Genomic DNA, 17,470 nt, shown 5'->3' with positions numbered 1-17,470 from the left:
GGTCCGAGGGGGGTGGTCACCGCCACCGCCAGGCTGGCCCGCGGGAAGGGAAGGGGAGGGAAGCGACGGCCGCGACGCCCACGCCCGCCGCTCGCAGGCGCGGACCCCGACCCCGGCCAGACGGGCCCCGGCGCGCAGGTGCGCGCTGCTAGATAGCGGCGGGGGGCCGCGCGGGCGCGCCGGAAGCGGGCGGCCCGGACTTCCGGTCTCGTGGGGTTTCGGGTTCCGGCTTCCTGGTTCCGGGTTCCGGCAGGGCTCGGGGGGCCGGCAAGCGGGAGCCGCCGGGGCGGCGGCGGAGCAGGGCCATGGAGAAGCTGCGGCGGGTCCTGAGCGGCCAGGACGACGAGGAGCAGGGCCTCACCGCGCAGGTAGCGGGCTGGGCGGGGGTGGGGGGTCCTGTGCGGGCCGCGTTGCGGAGGGACGACTCCGCCGCCTCCCGGGGAGACTCTGGGGAGCCTCCCCGGTTTTCGTGGCGTCTGCAGAGGCTCGCTGTGAGACCCACCCCACGCCCCGCTTTTGGCCTTCTGACCCTCGGGAGCCCCTCTGCTGCCCGTCTTCGCGCCCCCGGATCAGCCAGCCGCTCTCAGCCCAGCTCCGCTGGGTTTGCTGCGCTCGGCCTGGACCCTGAACCCGGCTGGGCAGCGCCAGCAGGTGGGCAGCGGCTTTGTCCTGCGAGCCGCAGCGAGCCCAGAGCTTAGAGTCCCGTGCGTCCGCCGTGGAGGCGGACGAGGCGCTGGGAGTGCGTGTGTGCGTGTGTCTTTTGGGAGTAGGGACGCAGGAGAGGGGCGGGGAAGGTCGTTGAAAAAGCGAAACATGCAGAATTAGAAGTTGTCCGTTAGGGCATCGAGCCCCTGCCACAAGGTTAAACGTAAAACAAAAACATGCTTTGCCTCTGCGCTCTGAGCCGGGAGGCTTGATGAGGGTTACTTCCTCTGGCGAGAGGTTTAAAAATAGCAGTGGAGCAGGAACTGCTTTGTAAGTGTTTCTGTGGCGCGCATGCTGACAAGCCGTTACTGGCCTGTCCCGGGAGTGGGGCGCTTACAACCCCATAGCGCTGCCCGAGGGTCGTTTGTTAGTCCCTTTCCATTCCCATCTCCCTTCCTTGTCGTGTTTCACTCAGCACTTCTTGTGGCCAGGGTTCTAGGCTAGTCCGTGGGGGCTCAGGGGCTGGCAGAGAAGCCTCGGCTCTCAGGGGACGCTGTGACCAGTTGGGCCAATCACAGTGGCAACACAAGAATCCACGAGCGGTAGGTAGTGTGAGAAATGCCACTAGGGCAGTAATGGCTCACCCAACTCATTGATGGAGCCACTCTTTTGTTCCCCACCGTATGCCCCACGTCTGTGCTATATAGTACAGGACCCGGAGCTGCGTGTGGTTTTTTACATTTGCATTAGTGAAAATTAAATACAGTTTGGAATTCTTTCTTAGTCACACGGGTCACATTTCAGGTGCTCAGGAGGCACACGTGTTAGTGGCTGCTGTACAGGACAGTACGTGAGTGGGACATCTCGTGGCGGAAAGTTCTGTTGTACTGAGCCGCTCTAAGCCTCGGGGACAGGGAGGTGATAGTGCCCCTTTTCTTGAGCCCACAGTCTAGAGGGGAGAGAGATGTTGAGAATAGTCCAGAAAAGGGGGAAGCTGACGATGCAGGCAAGAGAGGGGATCATTGCTGGGGTGCCGTCCAGGAGTGGTTGGGAAAATCCCAGGAGATGGGACGTGTGCACAAGAGAGGGGGCCGGCCTTGGCCAGCTCACGCAGGCTGGTGTGCGGGCGACGGGAGGAGAGCGGGGAGAGCGTGCGGCACAGCTCCAGGTGCTGCCTTCGGAGCGGGAGAGGATGGATTCTCCCCCGACTCCTTAGCTGTCCACACTGAAACAGGAAATGAGGTTGCCGGGTGGAAGTTTGGAGGGGGTGAGCGTTGAAGTTCAAGGAAGTGCGAAGTGGTTGGTTAAAGAATAGGAAAACGAATGGAGGGGAGCAGCGTTGGGACTGTTCGCAGCACAGGGCCCCACCTGTGGGCAGTGGTCCTGAATTTGAAGCGCGAGTCACGTTCGGCAGCAGGAGGGCAGGGCAGGGCTGGCAGTTGGATTTCACCAGGGTTCACATTTTGCCCAGTGAATGCGTCAGAGGGACAGAGGGCCGAGTGATTATAGGAGGGCAGCCAGGGTGGGGGCGGGGGGTGCTGGAGGGCAGGGGCTGGTGATCGGAAGGAGGACGCTTGAAGCCGAGGTCACGGAGATTGTCGACACGTGGTGCATTTATTGCCAGAGAGAAGGGGCTTGGTTGACGTAAGGTGCAGAATTCGACCTTTGGAGGAGAGACGCTCGAGAAAGCAAGAGTCTTAGAGTTTGGAAGCTGGCTTACTGCGGTGACCAAGTCACCAGGAGTTCAGACAGGAGTGGGGGGGGATGGTAGTAAGCCCCGCGCAGAGTCCGTACGAGAGCAGGAGGTGTGATGGGGCAGTGATGGGGGTGACCCAGGGGATGGTAGTGACAACAGCGAGAAGCAGCAGCCGGTGGCCTGGCGTGATGGCAGGGTCTTGGAGGAGGCGTTTCGGGGCTGAGGAAGGGAGGGGAGTGGCAGTGAACCCCCTAGTAATCAAGACCAGCGGGGAGGTTCTTGAGAGATGGGGCCCCCCTTGGCGAGTGCGGGCAGCGGGCAACGGGCCGGTCAGGGCACGGGGCGGGGAGGATGCCAGGAGCTGCTGCTGGTACCCGGGTGGTGTCCCCTGAGTGCGGCCGGCCGGACACGCGGGAGCCGGAGTTGGAGGGCTTGATGGAATTGGCTCAGGGCAGACTGGGGAGGTGGCCAGACAGCGGAGGAGGGATCTGAGATCTGGGGCTGCCCCATCGTCCTGCTGAGGGTGGAGAGGGTGGGGGCCAGAGTTCGAGGCACGTCCCCCGAGGCCTTCAGCAGGACCACCCGCTCTGGCTGCTGCCCTCCCTCCCTGCCCTCCAGCCTGGGAGCTGCCTGATTTCCCCTGCAGCACATCCCGCCCCTGCTGTTCTGTTCGCTGGGCATTTGCTGGTTTGAAGTCACCCCCCCCCCCCCCCCCCAGTCTCCCACCGCCAGTAGCCGCCCCCAGTAGCCAGTTAAAGCACTAGGCCACGTGAGAGGGCACTTCCTGCCTTGGAGCACTTTCTGCGATAGAAGCAGCAGCAGGCTGGAACCCAGGAAGCGCTGGTTTCCCTCTGGGCCATTCCCCCAGGGAGTCGGCCCTGCCCGGGGCTCCACTCACTGTCAAGGGAGCAGCACACAAAGGGCTCGCGGGAGCCTGATGTCAGGGAGCAGATGTGGGGCGCAGCTGCAGGGAGGGCGAGACCCTGAGCGGCCCGTGGAGCTGGCACCCGGGAGCACTCCGTAGGTATTTGCTGAATGGATGAGCAGAGGCCGGAGGGAATCAGGCGAGCTTTTTCTTCAAGACGGGAGAGGCCCAATCACGGGGACAGGTGGAGAGACGTGGTCTCAGGGAGAGAACTCGGGGCGCTCTTGGGGGTGCGGAGCTGACAGTGCAGGTTCCCAGAGAAGGTGGAGGGCTGGGCTCTAGGGCGGGGCGCACCGACCTCCGTGGTGATCTGAGGGAAAGGAGAGAGGTTCTCGAGGTCGAGGTCGGCGCGGTGGTTCGGCGGCAAACGGTGGAGGGAGGGCGCGTTGATGGTTTCCGTTTCGTGTGAAAGATGGGGAGCTGCCCGCCGGAAGTGTCAGGGCAAGACTGGAGGTTTGAGCCGTCAGCGGGCCACGGAGCCAGAGGCAGACAGACATCGCTGTGTCACGTCAGGCTGCCGGGCAGGCAGGGCCCGCCGGAAGGTGCCGATGACCTGAGCACCTGGCTGTGAGCCCCCCCCCCCCCCCCCGGCCTGCCGTCGGACCGCCCAGAGGAAGAGGACGGCAGGCTGGAGTCGCGGTGGGATTTTGCCAGATGGGTGCGGCGGAAGGGGGATTCCAAAGGCCCTCCTGAGTAGGCGTGGTGTGGGAGTTCCGCAGAACAGAAGGGAGGAGGAGGACCGGGGGGCTGGCTAAGGGGACCCAGAGGCCGCGGTGCAGCCGCCGGGACACGAGCAGTTGAATCAGCGTGGCCACCGTCGGGGCCGCTTGAAGTTTGGACGTGGGCTGATTCCGGGTGGTGAGAGTGGCCTGGCTCACTGAGTGCACTGGAGGGCAAAGGTCACGGGGACTAGGGGGCGAGGGATGCCGGGCTGTCCGTGTGGATGCCGAAAGCATCCAACACTCTGCCGGGATGCAGGGTGGGACCTGTGATCAGGGGTCCCGAGGGGGAGAGGATGACCGGAGAGCAGTAGGTGACGGGAGTGGGGAGGGCAGGGGTGGCCGTTGACGCGTGAGCCTGCCAGTCAGGGGAGGGGACTGGGTCAGGCGCAGGGCGCCCGGGAAGGTGGGGTGACGATCCCACTCAGGAGAGTCGCTGGACACCTGTTGCCTGTGTTCGCCGTCGGCTCACCTTCGGCTCTTTACGCTGAGCTCAAGACCGGTCTTTGCTCGCGGGTTGAGTATTCCGTATTTACGAATAGAAATAACTCGTTTCGGTTTCGGTTTTAAGATCACCCCGTGGACATGGTAATAGGGGGAGACGCCTCCTGTGGTGCAAATAGCTGAGCCGACAGGAGAGCAACAGTGGGGTGATTTAAACTTGTAGAAGAAAGTGCAGACGACACGCGCCCGCGTCGCGGTGTCCTCACCCTGACCGTTCGGCCCCTGCCCTGCACGTGTCGCGGGCCGCCTCCCGTGTCGTGCTCCACCTCTGGGCTTTGTTGTGCTCTGTGTAGCAGGGACACTGTCGGCGGGCGCCCTTCTGGTCCCGTGAGGTTCGGATGTTTTCACGGGCCGGTCTAGCCTTCTCGTACAGTGGAGCGATTCTGTACACGGGGGACGTTGCTGGAAGCAAGAGTGGGAATTAAAGCAAATTTTTGAAAAAACATTTCTTAAATGTGTTAAAAAGTGATGTGTGTTACATTTACAATCTTTATTTAGTTATTTTTATCTACTTTTCATGCTGCATAAGGACTCCCAGACTGACCTGTCGAGGTAAGGAATGTAGCCAAAGGTATTTTGAGCTTTCGCATATAAAATTTTCTGGTTTTGCTTCGTTATTCTCGAGAATACATACTAAGCGTGTCTCATTTTTGAGTATATACGGTAACGGAAGTCAGAAATGACGTGTTGATACATGGGTTCTCAAGATCTGTTTCTAGTTTCTTGAGGCAGCCGCTTTTGTCCCGCCCCAGCCTCACTGGGACAGAAGTTGCAAGAGTGTGTTGCCCACCCCCCCCCCCCATCAGTGTGTCAGGAGCGGGGTCACTGCCGCTCTCTTCCCTCACCGTTTGGTCAGAATTTACACAGCATACAGGAATGCTCTTGCTCTAGCATAAATGATCTTTCCAGTAATGTGTTTTTAATAATGGGTGAGGGGGGTACCTAGGGCTTTCCTGAGTTGGTTTTAAGTGAACTTTTATAACGCATGGAAATGATCACCCCTGCTGGCTGCCCAGGTCCCCGTCGCGGGGCGGGTGTACCCATCTCCCAGCGGCTCACCCTGGAGGTCCTGCAGTCACCCCACTTTGCCCACAGCCAGGGACCGGCTGACGGGAGGTGGGTTCCGGAAGGCTGGCCCCCTGCCTCGAGGCAGGAGTGACACTGAGGTGCGGGGTGACGCTGCAGGCCGGGGCTGAACTCCAGCCGACGCCACATCAGCTCCCCCTTCCCCGTCCAGCCCCCCGACTTTGTACGGGGTTTCTCCTGAGAGCAGTTCGTGTACCAGATCCCTGTCTCAGGCTCTGCCTCAGGGAGCCTGCCGTATGCGACCTCCGGCGGGGATGCGGGGAGGCGGTGAGCCCTGCGTGCCGGGACCGTCTCCGTATCATCGGTCCACAGTCCGCTTGTCTTGTTTCTTTAAGCCCTGAGTATTTTATAACACGCATCATACGCTGTGTCCACTGGTCCACGTCCGGTGCGCCTGGCGTCCCGCCCAGGTAAGGCCCTGGAGAACCGGGAGCCCAGGGCTGCTGTCACAGCTGCTCTCGCACCTGGGCAGGGCTCTCGGCTTCTCAGGACCATGTGAGTCCCAGGTCATGCTCACATCCCCCTTGGCTGCCGTGGACTGTGGCTCTTCGCCAAGGCCCGACCATGTGCAGCATAAGACCGATTCCCCGTACGGGTTAAAATGAAACTTGGCCATAATTCAGCATGAAGAATCAGACTGGTTCATGGCAGGTTAAGAACGTGATCTGATCTCCCTTCCTCTTTAAGGTCCTGGATGCCTCGTCCCTTAGTTTCAACACCAGATTGAAGTGGTTTGCGATCTGCTTCGTGTGCGGCATTTTCTTCTCTATCCTTGTGAGTTAAAGCTTCGTGTTGCCCGATCGCTTTTACTTTTTGTCAGACCGATGACCCCGGGTAGTGGCACCGAGCAGCCTGTAGTCGATCGCAGTGAGTCTGTTTCCACGGGATGTATGTCGCCTGAAATAGGGGCGAGGAGATCAGGACGGGGAGGCGTTCACATTTCATGGGGTTTAGGGGCTGTGAAAATAATTAAAAAAAATTTTTTTTTTTAATGTTGATTTATGTTTGAGACAGAGAGAGACAGGGCATGAACGGGGGAGGGGCAGAGAGCGAGGGAGACACAGAATCCCAAACAGGCTCCGGGCTGTCAGCACAGAGTCTGACACGGGGTTTGAACTCACAAACTGTGACACCATGACCTGAGTTGAGGGTGGACGCTCAACCGACTGATCCCCCCAGGTGCCCCGAAAATCATTTTTTTTAGAGAAAACCCCATGTGTGTAAAGAGCTGCAGGGTCAGGAATCGACATGCCTTAACTACTTTGTTTAACTTGCCGTTTACGGGGCCTGTTGACGTAAGAGTGAGGTTGACTCACGTGCGCAGGGGAGGTTGTGTTACCGCTACGTTGTGCGCACCGACCCGCAAAACAGGCAGAAGGCCCAGAGTCGATGACAAGGAAAGTTAACTGCCTTTTTAGAACTACAAAAAGTCTGCATTGGCGCATTTATACTTAAACTGCATATTATGTAATGATCGTCGGTAGCGCGTTTGTGTTTCAAGCTGTCACGGTGGTGTCATGATTTTAAAATCTGTCTTAACTCAGGGAACTGGATTACTGTGGCTTCCCGGGGGCATCAAGCTTTTCGCAGTGTTTTACACGCTCGGAAACATCGCTGCGCTGGCCAGGTACGTGTAGAAGCCGGGCTCTTCGGGTCGTTTGGGTTGCTGTTGCCATCGCAGTCTTCCTTCCCGGTGAGCACTTCGTGCTAGGGTCTGCTTCTGTAGCTGCACAGTTGATGTTCGCTCAGGAAACGTTTATCGTTCCCTGCCGTGGGCCAGCGGCGCGGCGGAGTGGGGCGGGCAGGGGGAGCCGGCATTTGGGGCACTTGCCGGGTGTTTCTCTCCGTTACCCCAGTGTGCGATCCTTGGAGCTGGGTGAGTCCCTACCCCAGGGGTGTGCCCAGTGAGGTGACCAGGCGCACTTCCCACCAGACCGTCCTCCGGAGCCCCGCTCCCTGCTTGTGAAGCCGCGTCTTAGTGAGAGAAAGGACCGGCCCTCCAGCCGACCAGCCCGAAGAGCCGGCCTTAATGGTGGCGAGCACCAGCGAGCCCGGTGGCATTTCGGATCGGGCTTCCGCACGTTCCTGTCTGAGGATCTTTGGTGCATGTTTGGGTGTTTGGATGTCTGTTGAAGTAGGTGTCAGAGGCAGGAGTTAGCTTTCCCAGGTGACCTTCTGTCTCCTCCGGAACTTTCTGGATCAGAGGTAGTCACGTGAAGCTGTGTGAGCTGAGACCAAGCTCAGCCCGCTTTCCTGGGCCTGTGCCTGCAGGCCTTCCCTTCCAGGCTCCGGTCTGAGCAGAGCCCAGCTCAGCACGTGCATGTGTGGCCGCTGTCGGGGGCTTTAAACGGACCGGTGTCCGGAGGGCGTCGTTCATCGCTCTGGCCCGTCGCGGGCGGGAATGAGGAAGGGTAGTGACTGAGTTGGCGCAGATTGGAAGCAGATCACCTGTGAGTTCAGGATCCCTCCGACCGCCAGTAATTTGTAAGAAGGCATTTATGTGTTTCCTTTTGGGGCGCCTGGCTGGCTCAGTCCGTGGAGCATGTGACTCTTGATCTCGGAGTCATGAGTTCACGCCCCACGTGGGGCCTAGAGCTTACTTAAATAAGCAAGTCTGAAAAAAAGAAAAAGGTTTCCTTTTAATATTAAAGAAGAATATAAGTGATTTAGTGAGAAACTTTTATTCGTAGACCAGCATGGGATGTCTTTTCTTGAAAGCATTTTTGTGTATATGGCCAGACAAATTACAGACTCATCTCTGCTCCTGTTTGTTTCAAATAGTACGTGCTTTTTAATGGGACCCATGAAGCAGCTGAAGAAAATGTTTGAAACGACAAGATTGCTGGCAACAATTATTATGCTTGTAAGTACACACTGACAGTTCAAGCCTTGGGACGTGTCTCGCGTTACTGCTCTGCAGATGGCTGCCCGCCCTTCTGTCTGTCCTGTTCTGTTTCTTCGCTGCCCGTATGTCACCCTCACCTCCTTAAGCCTGTGTGTCTGCAGGAGGTAGACGGTACGGCATCGCCTCAGTTGGCCGACTCGCGAAATCCCGCCTCCTGTGGCACGTGCCTGGCGTCGGAGCTCCGTGGGTCCAAAGCGGAGCTTGGAGGTGCTTGAACGCTGTTTCCAAGCCCCGCGGAGCGCCTCTTACCGGCTGCGTGTGCTCTCGGGGAGGTGGGGCTGGAGTACGGGCCTCCTCCGGGGCCACTGGAGTCCTCTCGGGGGCGCTGGGCTCAACTGACGTAGCCGGCCGTCTGGCTTTGGCGCCTTCCCGTGTCACCGTTTGTACTCCCAACAGCGTGGCTTCTGTGGCCGGACCTGTGAGTGTGCCGGGTCCCTGTCACCGGACTGTGCACGGCTGCCAGGTCGTCACCCCGACACCTGGCGTTCTCTTCATCTGTGAACCGGGCGAGGGGCGGGTAACCGTTTTCACGCCGCACATTTTGGGTTCGCGGCTGACGTTTTGGGGTCCCGGGCCGAGGAACTCGAGTGTCCCCGCGGGCACTGAGCCCCCGGCTCCCGGCGTGTTCGTCTGTGTCTCTGGCAGGTTCCTCTGGCCTCTTTAACGCACGTTGTGGAGCGTAAGGTCATCGTATCGGCCGGTTTGTCCTTGTAACCACTGCTAAGCTTCTGGACGCAGCTCATTCTCAACCATAATGTGTGTCTCCTCCCACCTCGTTACCAGAGGGAACACCTGTTTTAGACTAACTTCTCGTTCGTGTCCTTTTTCACTGTCGTCATAGTTTAGTACCGTATTTCTGATTTTTCCAGTTAGGATTTCGTGTATTAGCATGTACAGCGATACATTAACACTCAACTTTGTCTGGGTTACTGGAAAGTTATCTCACGCTGTTAGACCGTGAGAAGTTTATATTTCACTAGGATTTTTTGGAGACTGGCTTTGCGTAGAGTCTCCTGGAACCCGTCTTAGTCGTGTGTAAGCATCAAGTCGAGAAGGCTGTGCAAACATTTAGAAATGTAGACCGTTTCCCGGAAGAGACCATTAAGTATTTATATGACACAACTTCGGTGATGACTCCGGTCAGCATGTCCACCTGACTGTTCTGTGTGGTCTCATTTGCTGCTCACGTAAGATTTTGCCTGATAATGGCCGTGCGCACATACGGCCACTCACGTGGCGTCTCCTCAGGGCCAGCCCCCACCTCAAGCACGTCACAGACCAGTTCTGCTTCGTTCATTGCCGGAGCCCTTCAGAGCACGTGGGTAGACAGCGTCCTCATTTTCAAGAGAAGATGACTGGAGTCTGGACCGAATGACTGATGTAACACTCGGGGCGTCAGAGCCTAGGGCTCTCTGTCCGCCAGCCTCCTGCTTGTCACTGTAGCTGTCACCTGCCCCTTGGGGGACCCAGGGATGTGGAGTGGTGCTGTCATCTTTTGCATGGAAATCATTACGGTAGATTCCTTCCGTTAAGTAAAGTAGATTCAAGTAAAGTCGAATTACTGGGCGTCCCCAGTCGTACTAAGCACTCTGTTGGCGATATTCTGTTACCAGACACTGACACAGGCACGCGTGAGAACGGCTGTCGTCTGGGACTAAGAGGGTGGGTGTCGTGCCAAGCACGGAGTCATGTGTAGGAGGGTTGAGTCCCTCCGTTGTACCCTTGAAACTAACAGAACGCTAGATGTTAATTGTACAAGAATTAGAAAAATTGAAGATCGAATTAAAAGAACAGCTGATATCACTAAACCATTCCTCAAGCATCCTTCCCGTTGATTTGATCAACGGATTGTTCACTAGGAGCTTCCAGTTCGCCTGGGAACACTGCAGTCACGGACTCGAGGGGAGGATGAACTTGGCTCGCAGTGTGGAATGCGGCCAGAGTTGGCCGCGGCTCTGATCTTGTCCCGTAGTTTTATTATGCGTGCAAACGATGCAGATTAGTTTATGACTTTTTTTAAGGTTTTGAAAGGACTCACATTGGCAATTTTTTCTTTCCTTTCCTATAGCTGTGTTTCATACTTACGCTGTGCGCTGCTCTTTGGGTAAGTATGTCAGCTGCACCTGCTTTCTGCTAACTGGCCCCTCACCGTCATGCTCACCCGGCTGTCCCGAAGGAGCTCAAAGTCTGGCTTCTTGAAGCCCACAGAGGTTGGGTGTCCCTAACATTGTGTATCGTGACATGAGCTTAGTGCCTACACTCGCGATGAACCCCGCCATCCAACACAGGCGGGCTCCTGCTGGCCTCTGGAGCACACTGACCCGACCCTGACGGCTCCTGGGCTCCCAGGGGCTCCTGCTGGGGTCTGTCTGCTCTCGTCTGCGGTGCTCACGAGCCGGGCCATCCTCTCCCCTACGGCAGAGAGGAGGCCGCTGAGGAGGGAGTGCGTTTCGAGTCGCAAGATGTCAAAACTAAGAAGAAAGGGCAAGAAAACAAACCAAAACAAATCAGCAGAAGGGGGCGCCTGGCTGGCCTGGTCGGAAGACCGTGCGACTTGATCTTGGGGTTGTGACTTTGAGCCCCACGTTGGGTGCAGAGGTTACTTTAATTAATTAATTTGTACGAAGATGTAAAATCGCTTAAAAAAAAAGGGCGGGCAGGCAAAAGAACTTCAATATACCTGTTACTGTTAAGGTGAACAGCTCTTCATTAGCCTGAAGTTCAGCACACTTTCCAGTGCTCCTGAGTCTTTATTCCCTTTATTTTATTTTATTTTTTTTATTAAAAATTTTTTTTTTCAACATTTTTTATTTATTTTGGGACAGAGAGAGACAGAGCATGAACGGGGGAGGGGCAGAGAGAGAGGGAGACACAGAATCGGAAACAGGCTCCAGGCTCCGAGCCATCAGCCCAGAGCCTGACGCGGGGCTTGAACCCACGGACCGCGAGATCGTGACCTGGCTGAAGTCGGACGCTTAACCGACTGCGCCACCCAGGCGCCCCTTTATTCCCTTTATTTATTTGCCACCCCCCCACCCCCCATCTACTTAGGGATTTGAGGTGGTTCGTGAGCTATCAAGAAAACTACACATTTAAAAAAAAAAAAACAAACAGTAGCATATATGTTCTAGAAATATTCTGTGTCAAGATGGACTGAGCTTTAATTGTGTGACAATTCTCACACCTCATTTCTCAATGATGACTGAAAGAATATTCTTTAGTTTTTTTCATGTTTGTTTATTTTTGAGAGAGAGAGCGTGAGCACGAGCGGGGGTGGGGCAGAGAGGAAGACACAGAATCCAAAGCAGGCTCCAGGCTCTGAGCTGTCAGCACAGAGCCTGACTCAGGGCTCGAACCCACAAACCGTGAGATCATGACCTGAGCTGAAGTCAGAGGCTTAACCAACTGAGCCATCCGGGCGCCCCTGAAAGAATGTTCTTAAACAGTATTTGCATATCTGCATGGAACATTGAGTTTTGGCCTTGGTCTAACAGCCTACTTATTTATAGGCAGTAAGTTAAAATGAATAAAGAAGTAAGCAAAAATAGAAATGGACAAGGAATTCTAAAAATAGGCCATTTTAAAACCGAAACTGTTAATTTTACGTTATTCTAGAAGATCATGATAAAATGCCGTTTTTCTTCAAAAAGTAACTCCAGGAGCAAGAGAGAAAGGAGTAAAGGGTGCACCTCCCACCCAGGACAGAGATCGGATAGCTCCGTGGGGTTTTCAGGGTTGATTTTAGTAAAGGTGGTGTCGACTTGGAGAGCTGGCGGGAGAGCACCGGCGCGTGCCGCCTCGCGCAGTTACTTCGGGGACACTCACTCGGTGCCCTGTATTCCCAGCGTCTAAATTGATACGGAGACTTTAGAAAGGAAAGACGCTTCATGGAGATTTAAATTTCGGATCTACCGAGTCTCAAATTTGTCACGGTAAAACTTAACAACGTAAATGAAGCTGTCTGCATTTTTGAAGGGGAGGAATTGAAACCTGTTTGAAGAAAATAGTTTTAAAGATTCCTAACCTGCTATTTGTCTGTTTTTGCTGTTGTTAGTGGCACAAGAAGGGCCTGGCCTTGTTGTTCTGCATATTGCAGTTCTTGTCGATGACCTGGTAAGTCTTGCTTAGGCTGCTGAGAAACTTCAAATGCCCGAAGTCTCGATAAGCATTTTCTTATGGAGCCTTTGAGCCTGGGAATGTCTAGCCTTTCGTGTGATGGTTCGAAGCATGTGCCCTGGAGGGGACGGACCTCCTGAGAAGTCAGATGAGTGCGATTTGCAGTGTCCCGTGGGACCCACACGTCGCTCGGTGGCGACTGGGGAGGGGTGGGGTCACACCAGTCGGGGGTGGGGTGCTGTTGCACAATGATGCCCTTACTTCTCCTTCGTATGAGAAAGAGAAACGACAGCACGTGTAGGGAATACCAGATGGACGCGTACAAGCGAGGCCATGTCAGGGAGAAGCCCGGGAGAATACTGGCTCTTTGCTCCGTGTTGCCCGATAGTTACAAGGGAGAATTCCCTCTGCTGAACGTGGCCCTGTAATATGTGGCACGTCCCATCTGAATCGTCAGTGAATACAGTTGACCTTCGGCACGAGGGGCACCAACCCCCACCGTCTGAAATCTGTGTATGACCTTTACCCCAGAACTTAACTACCAAGAGCCTACTGTTGAAGCTTTGCCAGTTACAGAAACAGTCGATTAATATGCATTTTCTGTATGTGTCCTGTAGTGTGGTCTTATGATTATATCTATTCCTTAATTCTTTTTGGGATTCCTTGGCCGCGGGCTTCATCTGCCAGGTTTTTTCAAAATGGTGCAGATCTCCAGCCAAAAAATTTCCTGGTTGTATTTATTGGGGGGGAAAAAAAATCCACATTTAAGTGGACCCAATGAGTTCAAACCCACGTGGTTCCACGGAGTCAGCTGCCCATAGTTGCAAATCCCGCTTCTCGGCCTTCCCGCTGCCTGTGGTGACCTGTCCCTCCGAGTATTCGGCCTCGCCCTTCCCTCCCGGCCACATGCTCCCCCTCCTCCGGGAAGCCTCTTTAGGGTCTGGGCTGCGGCCAGTTCCCCCGCGGTGAGTGTGTGATCGGGTTAGTTGCGCCCCTCCTCACACGCCTCGGTGTTTGTCACAGATCCAGTATCTGTCAGAGGGTTTTCCTTCTTCAGAGCCGATTTCGTGCACTCCCTGCAGGGGTCAGGCCACCCTGCCCGGGCTCGCGGCCTTCAGCCTCTCTGACGTCGCCCCTGCGAGATCAGTCTTTCCTTGCGCCCTGTTCCCCTCCGCTGGTCGCCGCCTCGACGGGTGTTACCTGCGCTTCTCTATGCGTGGTTTCACTCTTGTTCGGGGAACCGTGGGAAGATGTAAATCCCGTGCGTTGGCCTTTTTCTGTAAGAGGTTGCATTTTGTGGCATCATCTGTACGTGATGGCTGATGTATCCCTGAAGGGGAATGCCGTTTGTTCTCGCTTTACTCTTTTGATCGAAAAGACTTAAAAGGGTGACCTTCTTACCGGGAACAGGCCCAGACTGTAGCGGGCGGTCGAGTCCCACAGATGGCTCCTGAAAACACAGAGCTTCTTGTTCGGGAGGCGGGGGGCGGGGAGCAATCATTTGCCCGTTTAACAAGTTCCCGGCTGAAGCTGCTGTTACTGGTCTGGGGCTGTGTTTTGAGGGTTAGTGCACAGTATCACGCAGCTTTGTTTGTTACGGTGTTGGAGTGTGGCCCCTCGGCACGAAGAAGAGCGGCAGGTGTCTGGATCGTCTCAGCATCTTTGAATTTTTCTTGCAGGTACAGCCTGTCGTACATCCCGTATGCAAGGTGAGACTGTTCAAATTCCATCTTGTCGTTTCTGGTCCTCTGCTGATCTTGACACAGTTACGTGAATTTTAGGATATGCACATTCAAATATGATGTAAAAAGCTGTTTTTCGTAGACTTTCTCTCCGCATGCCCCGCCCTCCATTTACTTTATTTACTTTTTAAATAAGATCAATAGAAGTTTGCCGTATAAAGCAAAACCATTCAGAACATGTGTAGCAACCAGGTTGGAACCTCCTGTTTTTACCAATTGAACATTTACAGTTAGGAAATTTTGACGAGAGATTCCTGATCCTTCCCTGACTGCAAATACTCGGTAAATGGGATGGACAGACACCAGTAAAACAAAATTCCACATTAAAAAACAAAAAAAACAAAAAAACAGGAAGTTAGAAACTGAGGTCTGATACATCGGTGTTTGTTTGAAGCCAGTAGAAACGTATTTATTTTATGTGTCAAGAGTAACTACCATTTTCTTGCATTTTTTTCAGAGAAATGTACTGATTTAGTTGTGGAGGGAAAAACCTAATTATAACCTTAAACCTGACCGGTTCAGAAAAGTACTCTGTTGAGGCACAACTTTGCTTCTGGGTGAAATTTGGGAACAGGTTACATATGAAAAACAGCAAACTCGTATGCCTAATGTGAACAATGAAGGAAACTGTAGAAATACGATTTTTATTCATCTCAAATGGATGAGTCTTTCTGATGAGTGCCTATACGGGGTCAACCCAGGTGGGCAGGCTGTCCAGCAAGGGGACCATAGGTAGCTCGCCTGTCCTCGGGGCCCCAGCTGGGAGATGTCGTGCCGTTTCTCAGCAAGAGGACAGGTCACCTAGAAGCGATATCCACCCCTGAAAGACTGAGTTCAAAGCCATGGCCAGGCTACTAGAAAGTGCTTAACCCTCTGCCTTTGAGGGCAGCATATAGAATCTGCTCACGCAGCTCTAGTCCCCTGGTGAGTGCTTTCCTTAATTTTTTATTTAGTAAGGTTTTTTAAAAAAAATCTCTACACCCAACGTGGGGCTCAAGTTCCTAACCCCGAGGTCCAAAGTCTCATGTTCTTCTGACTGAGCCAGCCAGGCGCCCTGACTGGTGCATGCTTTTAACAATCCGTATACAAATAGTAATTTTAAATGCATAAAAGCATCAAGTAATAGTTGAAACAAACTGTTTTGGAAAGAAAATGTGAAAGGTGAAGTCTTGTGAATTTTATTTTATTTTTTTTGAATTCTGAGGATTCGTCATAAACGTTTTGCTTTTTAAAATCCAGTTCATTGTTTTAAAACTTGGTTCTTTTGTTAGGTTATTTTTGGTATTTATGTTTATTTCTTTACATCAAGATTAGCATGTGTGCTGGAAAAGATTTCCTAAAATAAATGCCATTTCAGACGTTAAAACATTATTTTGAAATTTCAGTTCCTGATTTCAAGTGATACTCAGCAGAGTTTTAGTTAGAAAATGTTTTGATGGCTTCACTGAGTTCTCTTGTAAAACGTCCTCACGTGTCTGTCTCTTGGCGGAAATGTTTTGTCCACGTTTGCTCCTGAGGCAGGTTATTATATTGTTTTTCCTTTCTTCCCCCCCCCCCCCCCAACCAGGGATGCAGTAATTAAATGCTGCTCTTCTCTCTTAAGTTGAAAATGAGAAATTCTTTGAAAAGAGCATTGGAAGGACTGATGTTGTGTTTTTGGTGAAGTACGCCTTTCCCGATGCAGTAATCACTCCCCCTACAGCTGCCGTGACCGTCGTGACCATTTTGTGTGCTGGCGGAAAGGCCACGCTTGATTAAACTGTTAAACACTCGTAACGTGAAATTCATGTTGTGTCGTTAACATGCTCTCCCCGCAGATTAGGAGCTTTTAATCTCTGCCAATTGTAAATGATTTTTTCCCTGGTTTTTTAACCTTTTCTAAGCAGCATCTAAGATGTGAATATTTAAGACTGTGCCGCAAGCTCTTTTAAAAATGTCTGGTTTTAAAGTATCTTTTTTTTAAAAAACACCTTAAATGTGAAAGTTTTTACTTTAAGCTAAAAATTGCTTATCATATGTAATAAAATAATATATAAATCTCGACAGTTTTGAAATAAATCCACACTTGGACAAAGAATATTTTCTGGATCAAATTTATAACGTTTTAGGTGGGGGGCACACTGATTGAGTTCTGGCACGACAGAGTGTTTCTGTAGAAAAATGAATGAGAGACAGTCTCTGTCCTAACAATGCTGTGAACATTTGCACAAGATCACAGGACTGTGATGGTGACGGCAGGGAAAAGGGTGTCATCCAGACCGAAAAACACACCAGAAAGTTGAGGAGGAGGGTGGGGCGTGGGGGACGGTTCCAGAGGTGCGAGGAGTGTCCACGGGGCAAGTCGGGTAGGTGAGGGTAGGTGAGGCAGCCCCAGGAGGAAGCTGCTTTCACCCCTGCGCTGGAAGAATGGTTGGGGGTGGGTGGGTGAAGCCCAGCCCCCACTCCTGTTCTGAGGTTGTCACCCCCACCCCCACCCCACGTGTGGATCCGTGGTCAGATCCACAGCCAGCAGCGCAGGGGTCAGCAGGGGAAGGGCCAGCACAGCCCTTGGCCTTGGTGTGACGATCCTTGATAACGATGTGGGCTCAGAGCGGGTGGTGGGAGAGTTAGCTCTTCAGTGGTTAACCCAGAAGACATGCCCCGGGCTTTGCAGGGGGGCGGGCACGGCGGGGGGGGGGGGAGGGGGGGCAGGGCGGATCGGAGCTCGACTGGGGAAGGCTGGCGGTGGGGAACGAGGCCAGGCCCAGACCCCACGCCCTAGAGGATACCGGAGGTCAGGGTGGGAACACGGCACCAGGCGGCGGTGACGGGCGACCGCCTGACACCTCCCCCGGCCCCCCAAGAGGTCCCAGTCCCGTGGCGGTTGCGGTTACAGAGAGTCACAGGACACCGTGGGAGGGCGGAGAGGACAGCTCGCTGCGCTGCGGGCAGAGGTGCGTGCAGAGCAGGGAGGGAGGGGAGGAGGGCGTGGTGTGTACCACACAGGATGCGGGCTGTGCAGGAGGCCCGCCGAGGGGCCGGGGTGTGACGTGGAGGCGTGGAGCTCAAAGAAGTGGGTTATTCTCGGTGTCGGTAGATGACGGTAGCCACAGAGAGTCCGTCTGTGTCCCCAGAAGGATCGGCCTTGAGCCG

At 54.2% G+C, this 17,470-nt stretch overlaps 1 protein-coding gene and 1 long non-coding RNA gene across 2 annotated transcripts; one reads left to right on the top strand and one right to left on the bottom strand.

Annotated features, from left to right (window-relative positions):
- The first annotated feature begins 229 nt into the window (after positions 1–229).
- On the top strand, positions 230–16,415 carry SFT2D1 (SFT2 domain containing 1). Its single transcript, XM_058735879.1, has 8 exons — positions 230–368; positions 6,263–6,349; positions 7,120–7,202; positions 8,357–8,438; positions 10,549–10,584; positions 12,535–12,593; positions 14,276–14,305; positions 15,906–16,415. The coding sequence occupies exons 1-8, from the start codon at positions 306–308 to the stop codon at positions 15,943–15,945; spliced, it is 480 nt and encodes a 159-aa protein (XP_058591862.1). The 5' UTR covers positions 230–305; the 3' UTR covers positions 15,946–16,415.
- On the bottom strand, positions 15,894–17,454 carry LOC131515174 (uncharacterized). Its single transcript, XR_009263492.1, has 2 exons — positions 17,368–17,454; positions 15,894–16,488 (listed from the first exon to the last, which is right to left on the bottom strand). It is a non-coding gene; the product is annotated as an uncharacterized LOC131515174 (long non-coding RNA).
- Between the last annotated feature and the right edge of the window lie 16 nt (positions 17,455–17,470).

The sequence above is a fragment of the Neofelis nebulosa genome, chromosome 6, assembly GCF_028018385.1.
Source record: "Neofelis nebulosa isolate mNeoNeb1 chromosome 6, mNeoNeb1.pri, whole genome shotgun sequence".
NCBI classification, from domain to species: domain Eukaryota; kingdom Metazoa; phylum Chordata; class Mammalia; order Carnivora; family Felidae; genus Neofelis; species Neofelis nebulosa.
The sequence above is the reverse complement of the archived record's forward strand: the minus strand, read 5'-3'. Positions and strand labels throughout refer to the sequence as shown.